This window comes from Dendrobates tinctorius, unplaced genomic scaffold (genome assembly GCF_039654945.1).
Source record: "Dendrobates tinctorius isolate UK_male_01 unplaced genomic scaffold, ASM3965494v1 ptg000116l, whole genome shotgun sequence".
Lineage (NCBI taxonomy): Eukaryota > Metazoa > Chordata > Amphibia > Anura > Dendrobatidae > Dendrobates > Dendrobates tinctorius.
This window is the reverse complement of record NW_027361784.1, coordinates 21,560,937-21,578,587: the sequence shown is the minus strand read 5'-3', so window position 1 is coordinate 21,578,587 and position 17,651 is coordinate 21,560,937. Positions and strand designations below refer to the sequence as shown.

The window sequence follows — 17,651 nt, the reverse complement described above, 5'->3', positions numbered from 1 at the left end:
GCGCTAAAAATCGCTATTGTGAAACCAGCCTTAAAACTGGTCCTGCAAAAAAAAAAAAAAAAAGTCTCCTGGTCAATGGAAAAAGAAAAACAAGTCCTGACTCTTGGAAGATGGGGGGGGGGGAACAAAAAACAAAAAAATACTATGGGAAGCAGAGTTGCCAACCGTCCAAAACTTCCAGGACAGTCCGTAAAAAATAGATGTAAGGCGCCGGTGATTTTTTTTTTTTTTTCTTTTTTTGAAGCTGAACAAACTTATACAGATAGTTTTGATTTGATTGTAATGATCATCATATCACAGTTTGCAGTGAATGCAGCTGATGTCTCCATATCAGAATTATGGGCTGTAGACATGTCTCATTTATACTAGTTTATTATAGTTTTTTTTGTGTGTCGGTAAAAAAAATATTGTCTGTCTGTGTGATTTTTTTTGGGGCAAGTTTTCCAGAAAAAGTAAAAAAAAAAAAAAAAAAAAAAAATCAAGATGGCAACCCTGGCAGGAAGGTGGGTTAAACATAGCCACAGATCAAAAACTGAATGGACCATTTTAAATGCTTTATTTTTTTTGCCTGAGAATATTACTGATGACTAATTTCTTCCTCCATGTCACAGGCAGTTCAAGGACAACTACGTGAGTCCTACAGTGCCAGGACCCCTCCAAACAGCACCTCATATCTCAGCTTCCTGGATCCCTGTGAAAGGAGAGATCAGGGGACGCATGGTATAAGAGTTACCTGCTGTCATGTGTAAAGTGTCGAAAGGTAAGTAGAGTTCCACTTTAAGTCAACGTACAGTATGTGACATGGTGTGAATGACCGCCTACATAGCAGCTATAGGTACTAGGGAGGTTTCTCTGACTTATGCCCATTCATTATATAACATGGTGTAAACTAATGGAAAACTACCACTTTTACTATATTTAAGGCCAATGCATCCGTAGAACAAAAACCGTGTCCACGCTGCCGCGAGCCGTGACCGAGCCAAGTCCAAAAAAAGAAAAGAAAATTGGAAACATGACATAAACCGGTGAACCTGTCACACGAATGGCGGTGCGGAGAATAACATCGCTGCCGTTACCTGAGGCGACACCTTCGTCCCATTCGGATTCCGATCTCTTTAAGCGATTTGCCGTAAATCCAAAACAAATTTGCACTCCAAAGATAAACGTGGCGAAGGATACGACCTGCGGATACAAAGACATGACAAGTGAGTGTCACAGATGGGCTCCTGCAATGGAGCAGAGCTGCAGCAATGCCAGAGTTAAATCCCAAATTCCACTCTAGATGGATGCGCCAAAGTCTTCCCTACCTGATAGAAGTGTAGGGCGCTGCTCAGAAGCATAGTGCAGGAATCCCTAGGAGCCACTAGGTAATGCTTCCCTTTAGGTTCAGGGTGTCTGTCTGCAGGGATTGCTGTGGGAGTTGAGTCTATTAGTTACAACTAATCCCACCTGGTTGAGTGGACGGGCTCATTTCATTTGCCCAGGGTCTGGTTTCATCATGTTTAGCTCACAAATCACAGGACTGGATGTAGGAGGCTGCCTGTAGCACCACATCCCCCCCTCTTCTCCAAACACACACTTCTCTCACACTTAGTCAATAGCAGTTTACTTTTAACGCGCTCCAGCACAGACTGTCAATGTACTTTATAGCGACGAGAAGAAAAAAAAAAAAGTATATTTCCCTGGAAACTCACAAACATCTGCTTAACGTAAAAAAAAAAAAAATCTAAAAATACATATGCTGGGAAAAAAAGCAAGGCAGCGTCTAGTGGACATGTGCTGCAAAATAAATGCCATGGTAAGATCGCTCTGTGCTGTGCAACCCCCCAAAAAAAGCAAAAAAAAAACTGAGAATTGTATTTGGTGTGTTACCATGCAGTATACACTAATAAAAGATATTGGGGCTATGCAATGGCAAACTAGAGAGGTATATGCTGAAGGAGCTAGGTATCATGTGTAGAATAGCACCAACAAGCTGCTCTACATTGCCCAGGATGGCACCAACAAGCTTCTCTGCCTTGACCAGGAGAGCACCAACAAGTTGCTCTGCCTTGACCAAGATAGCACCACAAGCTTCTCTGCCTTGAGCAGGAGGGCACCAACAAGTTCCTCTGCCTTGACCAGGAGGGAACCAACAAGTTGCTCTGCCTTGACCAGCAGGGAACCAACAAGTTGCTCTGCCTTGACCAAGATGGCACCAACAAGCTTCTCTGCCTTGACCAGGAGGGAACCAACAAGCTTCTCTGCCTTGACCAAGATGGCACCAACAAGCTTCTCTGCCTTGAGCAGGATGGCACCAACCAGCTTCTCTGCCTTGACCAGGAGGGCACCAACAAGCTTCTCTACCTTGACCAGGAGGCCACCAACAAGCTGCTCTACCTTGACCAGGAGGGCACCAACAAGCTGCTCTACCTTGACCTGGATGGCACCAGCAAGCTGTTCTACCTTGACCAGGATGGCACCAACAAGCCGCTCTACCTTGACCAGGATGGCACCAAGAAGTTGCTCTGGCTTGACCAAGAAATTTTCTTCTTGACCAGAATGGCACCAATGAGCTTCTCTGCCTTGACTAGGAAGGCACCAACAAACTTATCTGTCTCAGCCTGTGAAATTAGATACAGCAGCAAAAAGAATCTTTGGAAGGAAGTCTAGCTATGACCATTGATGTAACTTGACATTAACATAAGATCTTATTAACATAGTATTTAAGGTTGAAGGAATACTTTAAGTCCATCTAGTTCAACCATAGCCTAACATGTTGATCCAGAGGAAGGCAAAAAAAAAACATGTGGCAAACAGTAAGCTTCACATTGGGGAAGAAAATTCTTCCCGACTCCATATACGGCAATCAGACTAGCTCCCTGGATCAACGCAATATTAAGGAAACTAGTGTATATACCCTGTAATATTATACTTTTCAAGAAAGGCATCCAGTCCCTTCTTAAATTTTAGTAGGGAATCACTCATTACAACATCATATGGCAGAGAGTTCCATAGTCTCACTGCTCTTACAGTAAAGAATCCGCGTCTGTGAGTATGCTTAAACCTTCTTTCCTCCAGACGTAGAGGATGCCCCCTTGTCCCCGTCACAGGTCTAAGAGTAAAAAGATCATTAGAAAGGTCTTTGTATTGTCCCCGCATATATTTATGCATTGTAATAAGCCTTCGATTTTCCAAACTAAATAACCCCAAGTGTAATAACCTGTCTTGGTATTGCAGACCACCCAGTTCCCTAATAACCTTGGTCGCTCTTCTCTGCACCTGCTCCAGTTCAGCTATGTCTTTCTTATACACCGGAGACCAGAACTGTACACAGTATTCTAAGTGTGGTCGCACTAGTGACTTATATAGAGGTAGAATTATGTTCTCCTCGTGAGCATCTACAGTATGCCTCTTTTAAAGCATCCCATTATTTTATTTTCCTTTGCAGCAGCTGCCTGACACTGGCCACTAAATGTGAGTTTGTCGTCCACCCATACCGTACACCGAAGTCTTTTTCAGTGACAGTTTTGCCCAGTGTTTTACAATTAAGCACATAATTATACATCTTATTTGCTCTACCCAAATGCATGACCTTACATTTATCCCCATTACAGCTCATTTGCCAGTTATCAGCCCAAGCTTCTAGTTTACATAAATCATCCTGTAATATAAAATTGTCCTCCTCTGTATTGATTACCCTGCAGAGTTTAGTGTCATCTGGAATTATTGAAATTCTACTCTCTATGCCCCCTACAAGGCCATTAATAAATATGTTAAAAAGACGCGGGCCCAATACTGACCCCTGTGGTACCCCACTGCTAACCGTGACCCAGTCCGAGTGTGCTCCATTAATAACCACCCTTTGTTTCCTATCCCTGAGCCAGCTCTTAACCCACATACACGTATTTCCCCTATCCCCATTGTTCTCATTTTATGTATCAACCTTTTGTGTGGCACCGGATCAAAAGCTTTTGAAAAGTCCATATACACCACGTCCACTGCATTTCCTTGGTCCTGTCCGGAACTTACCTCTTCATAAAAGCTTATCAGATTAGTCTGACAGGAACGGTCCCTCGTAAACCCATGTTGATATTGGTTCATGAGGTTATTCTTCTCCAGATACTCCAGTATAGTATCTCTTAGAAAACCCTCCAGGATTTTACCCACCGTAGAGGTCAAGCTCACTGGCCTATAATTTCAGAGTTCAGTTTTTGTCCCCTTTTTGAATTTTGGCACCACATTTGCCATACGCCAGTCCTGGGGTACAGACTCTGTTACTATGGAATCTTTAAAGATTAAAAATAATGGTCTATCTATGACTGTGCTTAATTCCTGCAGTACTCGGGGGTGTATCCCATCCGGGCCCGGGGATTTGTCAATTTTAGTGATTTTTAGACGCCGCCGTACTTCCTGCTGGGTTAAGCAGGTGACATTTAATGGAGAATTTTTGTTATCACTGATCATGTTATCCGTCATGGGATTTTCTTGTGTAAATACTGTTGAAACAAGTCATTAAGCATATTGGTTTTTTCCTCATCCTCATCCACCATTTCACCCAGACTATTTTTAAGGGGGCCAACACTATCATTTTTTAGTTTCTTACTATTTATGTTGTTAAAGAATATTTTGGGATTCTTTTTACTTTCTCTGGCAATGAGTCTCTCTGTCTCAATCTTTGCTGCCTTGATTTGCTTTTTACAGAATTTATGTACTCTTCTGTATTTAATGCCTCATCACTACCTACTTGCTTTAATTCTTTAAATCCTTTATTTTTGTCACTTATTGCGCCCCTTACAGCTCTATTCAGCCATAGTGGTTTCCTCATATTTCTAGCATGTTTATTATTGACATCTTGGGCCCTAATGCAAAGTCCCCCAACATGGACCCCAACTATCACTTGCCTTTAAAAATATTCTCCTTCTTGGAAAGTACTATATCTAATCCACTATACTAATGTAATTAAACTCCCTCTCGTCTTGTTAGGGCTTGATATACAAAAAGCGTTTGTTAGCCTGTCATTGGATTTCCAGACGCATATCCTCAAACGGGCAGGGATTCAGGGCCCGTTCTTCTCAGTTAACTTATCTTTATATTCCAACTCAACGGCCTTCTTTGAGCTTGCGTCATCTTCTCAAGCCCTGATAGCGTTACCTAGAGGCATTCAGCCGGGGCCTCCTCTCTACTCTGTCTGACTCTAGCTCCTCCCCTCTACATAGAATTTTAACAGCACCAACTGTCATCTCCTATTTCCTATACAGATTTTAATCAGTTGAGGAGAACGAAACAGATTAAGCTGATAAGATATATTGCAAAGTTGCTTATTTTCATGTGTATTATTGATTTGTGAAATAAAAACTAAAATGACAGTTACTATAACTTATTTGGAGATGATTTTTTATTAACACTAAAGAACCCACTAGTGTATTTACTACATCTCATCTGAACATTCGATTGCTTTGCTGCAGATCTGAATTTCTATTTCAAATCTTTTTCTGATTACCAACCCTATTTCATGAAAATTCTTACCACCTCCCTTATCTTTCTATATAAGTGGAACAATGCTCCCCTTCTCAATAAATATCAAAAAGATCTTGAAATACAACCGTAGGAGGGGTTAGCTGGGTGTAAGGCAGGAATAGTTCCTGGGTAGAGCCAGTCAGGGCTAGGATGGGCTAAATGCCCGAGCTACTCAGTGCCCCGCAACAGTTAAGGAGGAACCCAGCCATCCAGAGTCAGTGGGACAGCATAGCCTCAGATATAGCAGCGACAGCATCTACATGAACTTGGGCCACAGGAAAGTCACTGACGCACAACAGGGCAGGTTGCTCACCATGTGGCAGGTCATTGCTTGGACTGATGCTCTCAGAACTGGGGCAAAACAGCTAAGGGAACACCCGTATGCAGCCAGGGAGGACGCTGAGGAGCCATTGGAAATGTGATTTTTATGTATTGGAAGTCCAGGGCACACAAGGCCCGAAGAACTGAGCCACGACTATGGCTCTAGCTGACCTCTACACACAGATGACGTCAAGCCAGCCTGGCTAATCAAAAGCCGTACAGTAGATCCCAGAAGGTAAGGGATTCGCAGAGCTCCAGTCCAGCAGTCACAGAGCACCGACCTGTCTGATGGACTGGAGTCCCGCAAATTGATCTCCCCAACTCTATTCTCTATATTAGATGAAAGAATTACATCAAAATATTACTATTCCCTAGAATGTTATATTTATTTCGTAGTCTTCCAATAATATCAAAGGATATCACCTTCCATCAAAAACAGATCTTGATCTTTATTTGGAATTCTAAAAGACCACGACTGAACTCGGGAGGGGGCAATCAATACTTAACCTACATTAGTATTATAGAGCTTCTTAAATCACCGAAATAACGGCAACAGCTGCTGTAAGACCACCTTTATGGGTAGACCTCTGTAATCAATTAAGTCCCTCTTACTATTGGGAACAATGATCCAGATTCTTATTACTCTCTTATTCTCTGGTGAAGTGTTCAATATAAATATGACCTTATCTCCTCTCCCTCCCCACTTCCTTCAATAATATCTAATTTGGGTTTCGTGTCAAAATAAGATGAGTTCTCTAGTGGGTAAAAAATATGTCTCTGCATTAAATACATTTTGCCATCTTTGTCATCTCATGATCATTGAACAAGTGCAAGAAAAATTTATCCTGTGTTCTCTATGAGAAAGCCTCCGACTCCAGGAGAACAGTTCGATCTGCAGTCCAAAACTGGACAAGCACTATCAACATTTATCCGAGCCATCAGTCGGCCGTTGCCCCCATAAACATTAGGCCGTCAGACGAACCCGTCGACATTGGCGGGTTAAGGCTACTTTTACACATGCCGGGTTTTTTGCGGATCGCCGTTTTTGCGGGAGACAGCAAAAATCACAGCAACATGGGCCGCAAAAAACCTTCTCGGATCGCCTTTTTTCCCTGTTGTAACAAATTGCAGGGAAAAAACGGCGATCCGCAAATACGTTGTACCGCAAAAACAAGCTACCGTTATTTTTGTGGTACCATTGTTTTAAATGGAGGCCGTGTCCGAGAGCCATAGATAATAAAGTGCGTTCGCCGCTCGGGGTCCACCGTGCAGTAGGTGTTAAAACCGCTGCTAAACAATGGCAGACTCGCTCGCTATATGGCGGTATAATGCGCTCGGGTTCAACGTCACCCAATGAGCGCGGAGCGGACTCTGTTAAACTCACAGAGGCGCTGTGACAAAAACATACCCTTATACACTGAGCCAGTTAGACTTCACTGGACTCAGGCTGGTTTCACACTTGCGTTTTTTTTCACGGTATTTTAGCGCTAAATAGCGCATGCGGTTTTTTCCCTATACTTTGCATGGGATGCTCTTATGTGCGCATACACATGCGTTTGTACGCGTTTTTCCGCGCATGCGTTTTTTTGCAGTATGCGCTCGGGCGCACAAAATGCATCCTGTTGCATTTTTTGGGCGTCCGACTTGCCTCAAAAAAACGCATGCGCGCGCAATGCGTTTTTTTACAGCAAGACACCCATTATAAGTCTATGGGTGCGCATATGTGCGCATTGGCATGCTTATGTATGCGTTTTTTTGCGCATGCGTTTTTTTTTTTACCATTAGTTGGACAATGGAATTTAGGGGTTTGGGTTAGAGTTAGGGTTAGTTAAGGGGGTTTAGGGCTAGGGTTAGCTAGGGTTTAGGGTTAGGGTTAGTATGGTTTGGTTAAGGGTTAGGGTCAGGGTTAGGGTTAGTATGGTTTGGTTAAGGGTTAGGGTCAGGGTTAGGGTTAGTATGGTTTGGTTAGGGTTAGGGTCAGGGTTAGGGTCAGGGTTAGGGTTAGGGTCAGGGTTAGGGTTAGGGTCAGGGTTAGGGTTAGTATGGTTTGGTTAAGGGTTAGGGTTAGTATGGTTTGGTTAAGGGTTAGGGTCAGGGTTAGGGTCAGGGTTAGGGTTAGGATTAGGGTCAGGGTTAGGGTTAGTATGGTTTGGTTAAGGGTTAGGGTTAGGGTTAGGGTCAGGGTTAGGGTTAGGGTCAGGGTTAGGGTTAGGGTTAGTAAAGTCATGGTTTGGGTTAGTGTGAGGGGCCACCTAATGTTGGAAAAAACCGCAAACGCGGTAAAAACGCATACAAACGCATACAAACGCATAAAAACGCTGCGTTTTTTCCATGCATGCTCATAAAAATGCTTGAAAAAAACGCAGCATTTGTATGCGTTTGTATGCGTTTTTTCAATGCGTTTTTTTGCGGGAAAAACGCGCTGCAAAAAAAAGCAAGTGTGAAATTAGCCTCAGTGAAATTGCACGCACGGTGTCTGGTCACAGGACACGGTTCCAAGACAGGGGACGGTGTCCGTCTAGACCTACCGTGCGTGCGGCGTCGCTGCTGCGGACGCCGGTAAGTGCTGCTACATGCAGCGCGGCGGAAGACACAGCCGCTAAGCGATGGTGCCTTGAGAGATGTGACCTCCACGGATGCTAGTGTAGAGGTGTGATGTGCACAGTGGCCTATGGCTTGCCACTGACTGGCGCGGACTCTAACTATAGTTCCCTATCCACATGCGTAATATCAGAGGGAGGGGAATCTTAATGAGTCAGTCACCAGAATCATACATCCATCACCATTCACACATCAAGGAAGAATAGCCTATACTAGCTGCAGGCGTCCATTCCCTCTCCGTGGGAACTCTCAGACACGTGCAACCATTATGCACACAGGCAATCAGGAAGGCTTACACATCCTCCAGTGAGACCTTCAAAATGGACCAACCGGGTCCCAGCATTCACTCCATGCGACCTACCCTGGCCACCTTATATGGTCCGTAGCCACGCCCACCGGGTCACATGGCTATGACCTCATCACAGGTCCTTCACACACACTCATATACACTTTACTATGGCGTCCTTAAACCCACCCCTGGGTGGATTGGTAGATGATTTATCCCACCCGTCTCATCAATCACCTGAAGGCTTCTTCCTGACACATTGGAATGAAAGATCAGCTCTGCTGATCAGCACATAAGCAAGCCTTCGGCCCTTTTATAGCCGTGCGCTGCCGGGACCTTCCAGATCTCTGAGATGGACCAATCAGATCAGGAGAAGGACCTGAGCACGTGACTCCCGACCTCCAATGGAAGATCGTCTCATGAGCATGCTCAGAGGAGCAGCAGAGGGACTTAGCCTCAGGAGTAACTTGCTGCGAAGCAGTATGTGAGGCTCTGGACTCCTGCTGTGTAGCCGCTGGAATCCGACACCTAACAGGCGGTCCTTACTACATGGAATGATGGTGCCTTAGCAGCGCTCTTTTGGAAGGGTTTGGCAGAAATGGTAATAGTGGGATTTCCTGTTCCCTCTGGTCTTGATGATTCTATGTCATTAGCCATTCAAGTTGATCGGCGTTTACGTGAACGTAAAACTACACGAGAGGCGTTGCCGCCTTTTGAACAAACGTCTGAACCCATGCAATGTGATAAGGTTTTGTCTAGGGCGCAACGTCAGGAGTTTAGAAGGTGTAATAAGCTGTGTTTTTTCTGTGGAGATGCCTCTCATACTATTTTTGTCTGCCCTAAACGAGAAAAATGTTTTGCACACACATTTGCTGTGGGCAGTGTACAACCTAAGTTCCTTTTGGCAATTACTCTGATCTGCTACTTGTCTACATTTTCTGCTAAGGCTTTTGTAGATTCAGGAGCAGCTTTGAATCTGATGGATTTAGACTTTGCTAAACGTTGTGGTTTTCCTATGATACCCCTGCGGACTCCTATCCCTTTGAGGGGTATTGATGCTACTCCTTTGCGAGGAATAAACCCCAGTTTTGGACCCAGGTGATAATGCGGGTCGCCCCGGACCACCAAGAAAATTGAAAATTTTTGGTGCTGCACAATTTGCATGATACTATTGTTTTGGGTTTTCCCTGGTTGCAAACTCATAATCCTGTTTTGGATTGGAAATCTGTGTCTGTGGTGAGCTGGGGTTGTCAGGGTGTTCTTAGTGACACTCCTGTTTTCTCCACCTCTCCCAGTCTCATGATATTCCTGATTATTTGGCTGATTTTTCTGATGTATTTAGTGAGAGTAAGTCTGCGTCTTTGCCTCCTCATAGGAGTTATGACTGTGCAATTGAGTTAATGCCCGGGTGTAAATTTCCCAAGGGTCGGCTTTTCAACTTATCGGTACCCGAACATGATGCTATGCGATCTTATATCAAGGAGTCATTGGAGAAGGGTCATATTAGACCATCCTCTTCACCTTTAGGTGCTGGAGGTTTTTTTGTGGCCAAGAAAGATGGTTCATTAAGGTCTTGTATTGACTATCGTTCCCTTAACAAAATCAATGTTAAATATCAGTACCCGTTACCCCTGATTTCTGATTTATTTTCCAGAGTTAAAAGTGCCTGCTGGTTTACCAAGCTTGACCTCAGGGGGCGTATAATCTTATTCGCATCAAGCACGGGGATGAATGGAAGACAGCGTTTAATATTCCGGAGGGACATTTTGAGTACCTGGTGATGCCTTTTGGGCTCACTAATGCCCCTTCTGTCTTCCAATCTTTTATGAACAATATTTTCCGGGACCTTGTGGATAAGTTTTTGACCATTTATCTGGATGATATTTTGATCTTTTCCAGTGATTGGGTGTCATGATCCAGGTTGGATCTGACAGAGTAAATGCACAGTAACCTTTTTTTCCCTTGGCTGTGTGCCAAAGGTGGTTTTGCCCCCAATGGCCATTAGGGTCATTGCACTGTGGTGATTTCAGTTGTAGTTTTCCCCCCGGTGGCCATTAGGGTCATTGCACTTTGGTTACCTTAGTTTGTGCACGTAATTAGGTAACAGGTGTGATAGCTCTATAAGAGAATATCCGGTGTGTTAATCACTGTTGGTGATAAAGTATTCATTTGCAAGTAAGCCTGGTTGAAGGATGGAGCTAAAGGAGAGTCACGGGCAGCTCAGTGAGATTCCTGGAGTGTCAGCTATGGTGTATGCAAGGAGTGCTGGCATGGCATGGTGGAGTCGCAGTTATGGTGTCAGCAAGGAGTTCGTGCATGGATTGGTGGAGTGGCAGCTATGGTGTAGAGCTGCACTCAAAATGCTGGACTTGATTGCTGAGAGCTGGACTCAAGCATGCTGGACTTTTTGGCAGAAAAGCTGGACTCATTTGCGGGACTCTGTTTCTGGACAGCTGCACGCAGGTGTGGACTCTGTTTGCTCCAAGGCTGCACTATGATGCTGAGAAGGTCCGTTTCTGGACAGTGCACCCAGATGTCGGACACGGTGGAGGAAAAGATGCACGCAGGTGGTGGGCTCTTTTGCTGGGAGCGTAAGCAACAGAGCAAAGCTAAGTGGTGTTCCCCTGTTTTGTCACTTTTCCTTATGTGTGTTTAGTGCAGTGGTGGGATTAGTTTCCGCACCGACCAATTCCCTAGTGAGGGTTTAGGTGCAGGGCGAGTCAGGGTTTTGAGGTTCCTGATCGCCGCCTGGTGCGGAACCGGCCTAGAGAACGTTAGGCGTGTATAGACAATGACTCAGGGGAGTGCAGGAGGTCTCCACTTCCCTGTTTCCCTACCGCAGGGCCACCATTGTTATTGTTACCCAGGTTTCCCCTATTTCCCATGTCTTATTGTATTAGTTACCGGCCTGTGGGCTGCGTCACATAGGACAATTACACGTGCCGCGTCCTGTTGTATCAGTTACCGGCCTGCTGGCCGTGTCACTCAGGTCGGGGCACATGACATTGGGATTCTCATGTGGAATATGTCTGGACAGTGTACTGGATTTTGAGGGAAAATTCCCTGTATGTTAAGGGATCGAAATGCCTCTTTGGTGTAGTTTTTGGAATTTATTTTGTCTCCGTCGGCTATTGAAATGGACCCGGTCAAGGTACAGGCCATTTATGATTGGGTTCAGCCAACTTCTTTGAAGGCTCTCCAGAAGTTTTTGGGTTTTGCTAATTTCTATCTTAAATTTATAGGCAATTTTTCTGGTATTGTCAAACCATTGACTGATCTGACCAAAAAGGGCGCTGATGTGGTGAATTGGTCTCCAGAGGCAGTCTCGGCATTTCAGGAGCTTAAGCGGAGATTCACTTCTGCTTCGGTTCTACGGCAACCTGATGTCTCACTTCTATTTCAGGTGGAGGTAGATGCTTCTGAGATTGGTGCAGGAGCCGTTTTGTCCCAAAAAGATCCGGTGACTTCTAAAATGAATCCCTGTGCCTTCTTTTCTCGAAAATTCTCCCCATCTGAACGTAACTATGATGTGGGGAATCGGGAATTGTTGGCCATGAAATGGGCATTTGAAGAGTGGAGACATTGGTTGGAGGGAGCTAGACATCAAGTTGTGGTCCTCACCGACCACAAGAATTTGATTTGTCTTGAATCAGCCAAACTCTTGAATCCTAGACAGGCTAGGTGGGCCTTGTTTTTCACGCTTTTTAATTTTGTGGTCTCTTTTCTTCCGGGCACTAAGAATGTTAAGGCAGATGCCCTTTCTAGGAGTTTCTTTGCGGATTCTCTTATTGTGACCGAGCCTACTACCATTCTAAATGAGGGGGTAGTTCTTTCCGCCGTCTCACCTGATTTGAGACGTGCTCTGGAGGAATTTCCAGAGGACAAACCTGAACGTTGCCCTATGGAAAAATTGTATGTTCCTGACCAGTGGAGGAAGAGAGTAATGTCTGAAATTCATTGCTCCGCATTGGCTGCTCATCCAGGTATTTTTGGTACCAGAGATTTGGTGAGTCGGTCTTTTTGGTGGCCTGCCTTATCTCGTGATGTCAGAAATTTTGTTCAGTCCTGTGGGACTTGTTCTCGGTCTAAACCCTGTTCTCGTTCTAGTGGGTTGTTGATGCCCCTGCCGGTGCCCAAGAGGCCATGGACCCATATCTCAATGGATTTTATTTCTGATCTTCCTGTCTCTCAGAGAATGACTGTTATCTGGGTGATTTGTGATAGATTTTCTAGGATGATCCATCTTGTACCACTCCCAAAGTTGCCATCTTCTTCAGAGTTGGTGCCCTTGCTTTTACAGCAGGTGGTTCGGTTGCATGGGATTCCGGAGAACATTGTGTCGGACAGAGGAGTCCAGTTTGTTTCCAGATTTTGGAGAACTTTTTGTTCCAAACTGGGAATTCAGTTATCTTTCTCCTATGCATTTCATCCTCAGACCAATGGGCAGACTGAGAGAACAAACCAGACTTTGGAGTCCTATTTGAGATGTTTTATATCTGCTGATCAGGATGACTGGGTCTCATTTTTGCCCTTGGCCGAATTCGCGCTAAAAATAGAGCTAGTTCTGCCACTTTGATGTCGCCCTTTTTCTGTAACTTTGGATTTCATCCTCGATTTTCTTCAGGGCAAGTGGAATCTTCGACCTGCCCAAGTGTTAGACGTCGGGTTCCTGTCGCTGCACAGCGGGAATCCTGAGCCTTGCTTCCGGCGGTTTCCCATTCCTCTCCAGCCGCAGAGGAGGTTGCTCAGCAAACTCGTCGGTCCTGGCGCTCTGCCCAGACCAGCTCCGTGGGTTTGCTTGCTGCTGCCACCTCTGGTACAGCTATGGCAATACATGCTGCTCAGCAGCGAGATTCTCCAGGGACTAAGTCCCCATATCGGGCCACTGAGCATGCCCGTGGAGTGAACTCCCATTGGAGATCGAAGGTCACGTGCTCAGGTCCTGCTCCTGTTCGGATTGGTTCATCCAATAAGCCAGGAAGGTCCCGGACGCCCGCGGCTATAAAAGGTTCGCATGGCCGCTCAGCCATGCGCTAGGATAGCCTGTATTTTCAGGCTATAAGGAGTGAGTGATGTATGCACGTATGAATGTCTCTGGTGACTGAATCATTATGAAACCCTTACCCTTGATACACATGTGTTGTGCAGCCTAGCCTGCTAGCGCCCAGGCTTAGGCGTATGTAGGTCAGAGTCTGAGTCAGGCATTGGTTCTCGCCAGTGACTCGGCACGCCTCAGTGCAAGTGCTCCACACTCCATATCCAGCGTCTATAGCGGCATTCGCGGCAGTGACGCTGCGCGCTCAGTGGCCTAGAGGGACTCTAACCCCGTGTCCTTGGGGTAGAGTTCTGTGGCCGTTTGCTGTGCGCTCTTTGGCCGGGCTCTGTGAGCTCAACAGACTCCGGCATCCACGTTCAGCGGTTGTGCGGCTCTGTGAATTAACAGAGTCCGCTCCTGTTCACACTGGGTGACGTAACCCATGTGTGACTGTTTTCACACTGCTCTATTCTTCCGCCGTTGTCTAGCAGCAGTGTACCATCTCTGCACAGAGGACCCCGGCTGCGAACGCACCTACTACTACTTTATAATTTGGTGCGTTCCGCCAGCCCTAACACCAAGTGTGGACACTGTGGTAGAGAGAATGCAGCAGATTTGGGACCAAGTGGTGGATAAGTTATCCCTCTCTCAGGAAAAAGCCCAACGGTTTTCCAACCGGCATAAGACCATTGGTCCCCGGTCTAAAGTGGGTGATATGGTTTGGTTGTTGTCAAAGAATATTCCTATGAAGGTTGCGTCTCCAAAGTTCAAGCCAAGATTCATTGGACCTTATAAGATTTTGGAGATCCTTAATCCTGTTACTTTTCGATTGACTCTTCCAGTTATGTTTAAGATCCATAATGTGTTTCATAAATCTCTGTTGAAGAGGTTTGTGGAGCCAGTTGTTCCTATGGCGGCACCTCCTGACCCTGTATTGGTTAAAGGCAATGTGGAATATGAGGTAGAGAAAATATTGGATTCTCGTTTGGATAGATGGAGACTCCAGTACTTGGTAAATGGAAGGGTTATGGCCAGGAGGATAATTCTGCTTCTGACATTCATGCCGATAGATTGGTTCGTGCTTTTCACCGGTCCCATCCTGATCGGCCTGGTGGCGTGGATGAGGGTTCAGTGACCCCTCCTCAAGGGGGGGTACTGTTGTAAATTTGCTTTCTGGCCTACCTCTGGTAACTAGTGAAGGTAGTGGAGCTGGTTATATTGATAGAGGGGTCGCGAGTTCTCTTCCCGGGCTCCCTCTGGTGGTTATTGGAGGTAATGGAGCTGATCTAATTAACAGAGGCCTGCCACCTGATAATGAGGAGGATGACTGGAGATCTGGAGTTTCTGACTGGATTTAAGACAGCCGACTCCCTCTATCCCTGCTGGTGATTTTTCCTGCCTCCTGAGGTCTTAGCTTGAGCATGCAGGGACTGAGCTGGAAACTAAGTGTTCTTTTGCTATTGTTCACATTTGATTTGGTTTTGTCTATTTCAGTTTTGTGTGGTCAGCCAGCCTTAAGTTACTGTTTGTGCCAGTTTGTTTTTGTCCCTTATTAGATTGGCCTCTTTTTGCTCTGCTTTCAGAATATACCAGAGTGCTGATATAGTGGGCGAAGTCTAGTGACTTCAGTATTTTTCTATCAGATGTGTTGGACATTTTTTGCAGGGTTTTTTGCATAATTGCAGACAGTCTTTCCTTTCCTGTCCTGTCTAGTTAGTGTGGGCCCCATCGTTTGCTCAGTCTATTTTCCTACTTGCGTTTGTGTTTTCATCTTGTCTCACCAACAATATATGTTTGGGGCTCTCTATTCCTTTGGGGTCTGCTCTGGGGCAGTTTAGATTTCCCCTTTCTTGCTTTAGGCTTATTTAGTTCTCCGGCTGTGTCGAGGCATCATCATCGATCATCGTAGGTACACTCCACGGCTACTGCTAGTTGTGTGGATAGGATCAGGGGTCTGCAATCCGCTTAGTTACCAACCTCTCTGCTTTTCTGTGGCTTAGCTTGGTCTTGCTTTCCTCCTCGGTGACCCAATCATAACACTTAGCATTAGCCTGAGCAAGGCGCTAGGACAGACGTCTCTGCTAAGCAGCCTCCTCTCTGGCTGGAGAGGAATGGGAGACCGCAGAAGGCAAGGCTCGAGTTCCCTCCTGTGCAGAGGCAGGAACCCGACGCCTAACATTAGCCCCCCCAGGCCCCCCTCTGTTAGGAGTCAGATTTCAGCCATTGCCAGGCAGGAATCTAGACCTTCACATGCTGCGGTCTCCTGCTCTGTGTTTAATGTGTTTAAGGAGATCACAGAGGAGATTGCTTTACAGCAACTCTCCCCGGAGGCTAAGTCCTTCGTCCCTTCTTCTGAGCATGCTCGTGGGATAACCTCCCATTGGAGTTCAGGAGTCAGGTGCTCAGGTCCTGCTCCTGATTCCATTGGTTCATCCCAGGACTCTGGAGATTTCCGGAAGGTCCCGTTCACTATAAAAAGCGCGCATGGCTGTTCCGCCATGTGCTAGTATTTCATACTTGCTGCTGTGTGTATGGTGATGGATGCTTGGACTGGTGACTGACTTATTAAGAAACCCCTTCCCTCTGATAATACGTCTGTGTGAGTGTTTGGGTAGCGGCACTAGCGCCAGCGCGCTTATGCTCCATCTACTTCAGCAGCTAGCGTCCTGCATCACGCTTGCGACATAGCAGTGCCTTCTCTGCGGCTCAGTTCACGCCGCGCTGCGGTTGCAGTTCTGTCGGGCGTTCGCAGTTGCGACGCCACGCGCCTTACTTTACGGTAGGTCTAGAAGGAGTAGTCCTGTTGTTTAAGGCTACTCCTGTGACCTTTAATACCGTGTCTGTATCGCTGAGGGCCTGTGACCCTGAACAGACTCAGCGTTTAGTTTATGCTTTATGCCTGCAGCTCTGTGAGTATAACAGAGTTTGCGTTAGTGCACTTTGGGTGCAGTCAAACCCTGTGCACATTACCGCCATAGTGTTCTGCCTCTTTTAGCAGCGGTTTTTCTATCCACCGCACGGTGGACCCCGAGTGGCGAAGGTACTTTATTTATTTTTTATTTAGTGTCTTCCGCCACTCCTAACATAATACTAGCACCAGGGTCTGGCTAGAGATGGCAGACCAGCAGCAATTAGTGCAGTGTGTGCGACAGCTCGAGGCTCGCTTGGCTACCCTTGAGAGGGCTCTCGCAGCTGCGCAGGCCACGGATGCTGCTGTTCAAGCACTCACAGATGCGGTAGGGCGCATGTCCATGTCCGCCCTTGCGCCGACAGTTATCCGCCTCCCGCTGCCCAAAAAATACTGTGGGGATGGCGCCTCCTGCAGGGGTTTCATCAGCCAGTGCTCCATACACCTGGAGCTGCTGGCTGCGCAATTCCCTACAGAACGGGCCAAGGTGGCCTTTATTATCTCCCTACTGTCGGGCAAGGCATTGGAGTGGGCTACGCCACTGTGGGAGCGCGGGGACCCCGAGATTCGGACCGCTGCTCACTTGCTTACTGCCATCAGGCAAGTTTTTCTCGGTACACGGGTCACCCATGACACCTCTCTCCAATTGCTCGCCTTGTCTCAGGGATCACTCTGTTAGTCAATACGCCGTCCGTTTTCGGACACTGGCGTCCAAGTTGGAGTGGTCTGACAAGGCATTGATCCTCGTTTTTTGGAGAGGATTAGCGGAGCACGTTAAGGATGCTCTCTCCACTAGAGAGATCCCTACCACTTTGGAGGAGCTAATCTCCATCTCCTCCCGTATCGACCTCCGTTTTTCGGAGCGTGGTATGTAGCGTGCTCACGCCAAACGAAGAGGTACTCTGGCTCCTAACTTTTTTGAGCCTCTGGACCTGCCCGAGCCAGAGGTTCTACCTTCCAAGCCCATGGAGGTGTCTCGCGCCATATCAGAAGTCCATGTG

The 17,651-nt window shown here is 46.3% G+C and overlaps 1 protein-coding gene across 13 annotated transcripts in view; it reads right to left on the bottom strand.

Annotated features, from left to right (window-relative positions):
- Positions 1–17,651, bottom strand: part of ENPP2 (ectonucleotide pyrophosphatase/phosphodiesterase 2) — a 229,524-nt gene that overhangs the window by 143,836 nt on the left and 68,037 nt on the right. For 12 of the 13 annotated variants that reach the window (XM_073590242.1, XM_073590243.1, XM_073590248.1 and 9 more), the window contains exons 1-2: positions 1,308–1,464; positions 1,077–1,182 (exon numbers count right to left, since the gene is read on the bottom strand). In XM_073590242.1, the coding sequence (XP_073446343.1) occupies positions 1,077–1,182; positions 1,308–1,340 (139 nt within the window). In that variant the 5' untranslated portion in view covers positions 1,341–1,464. Of the gene's footprint in view, positions 1–1,076; positions 1,183–1,307; positions 1,465–17,651 lie in introns of those variants that run through there. The other variant, XM_073590244.1, reaches the window with a different exon arrangement.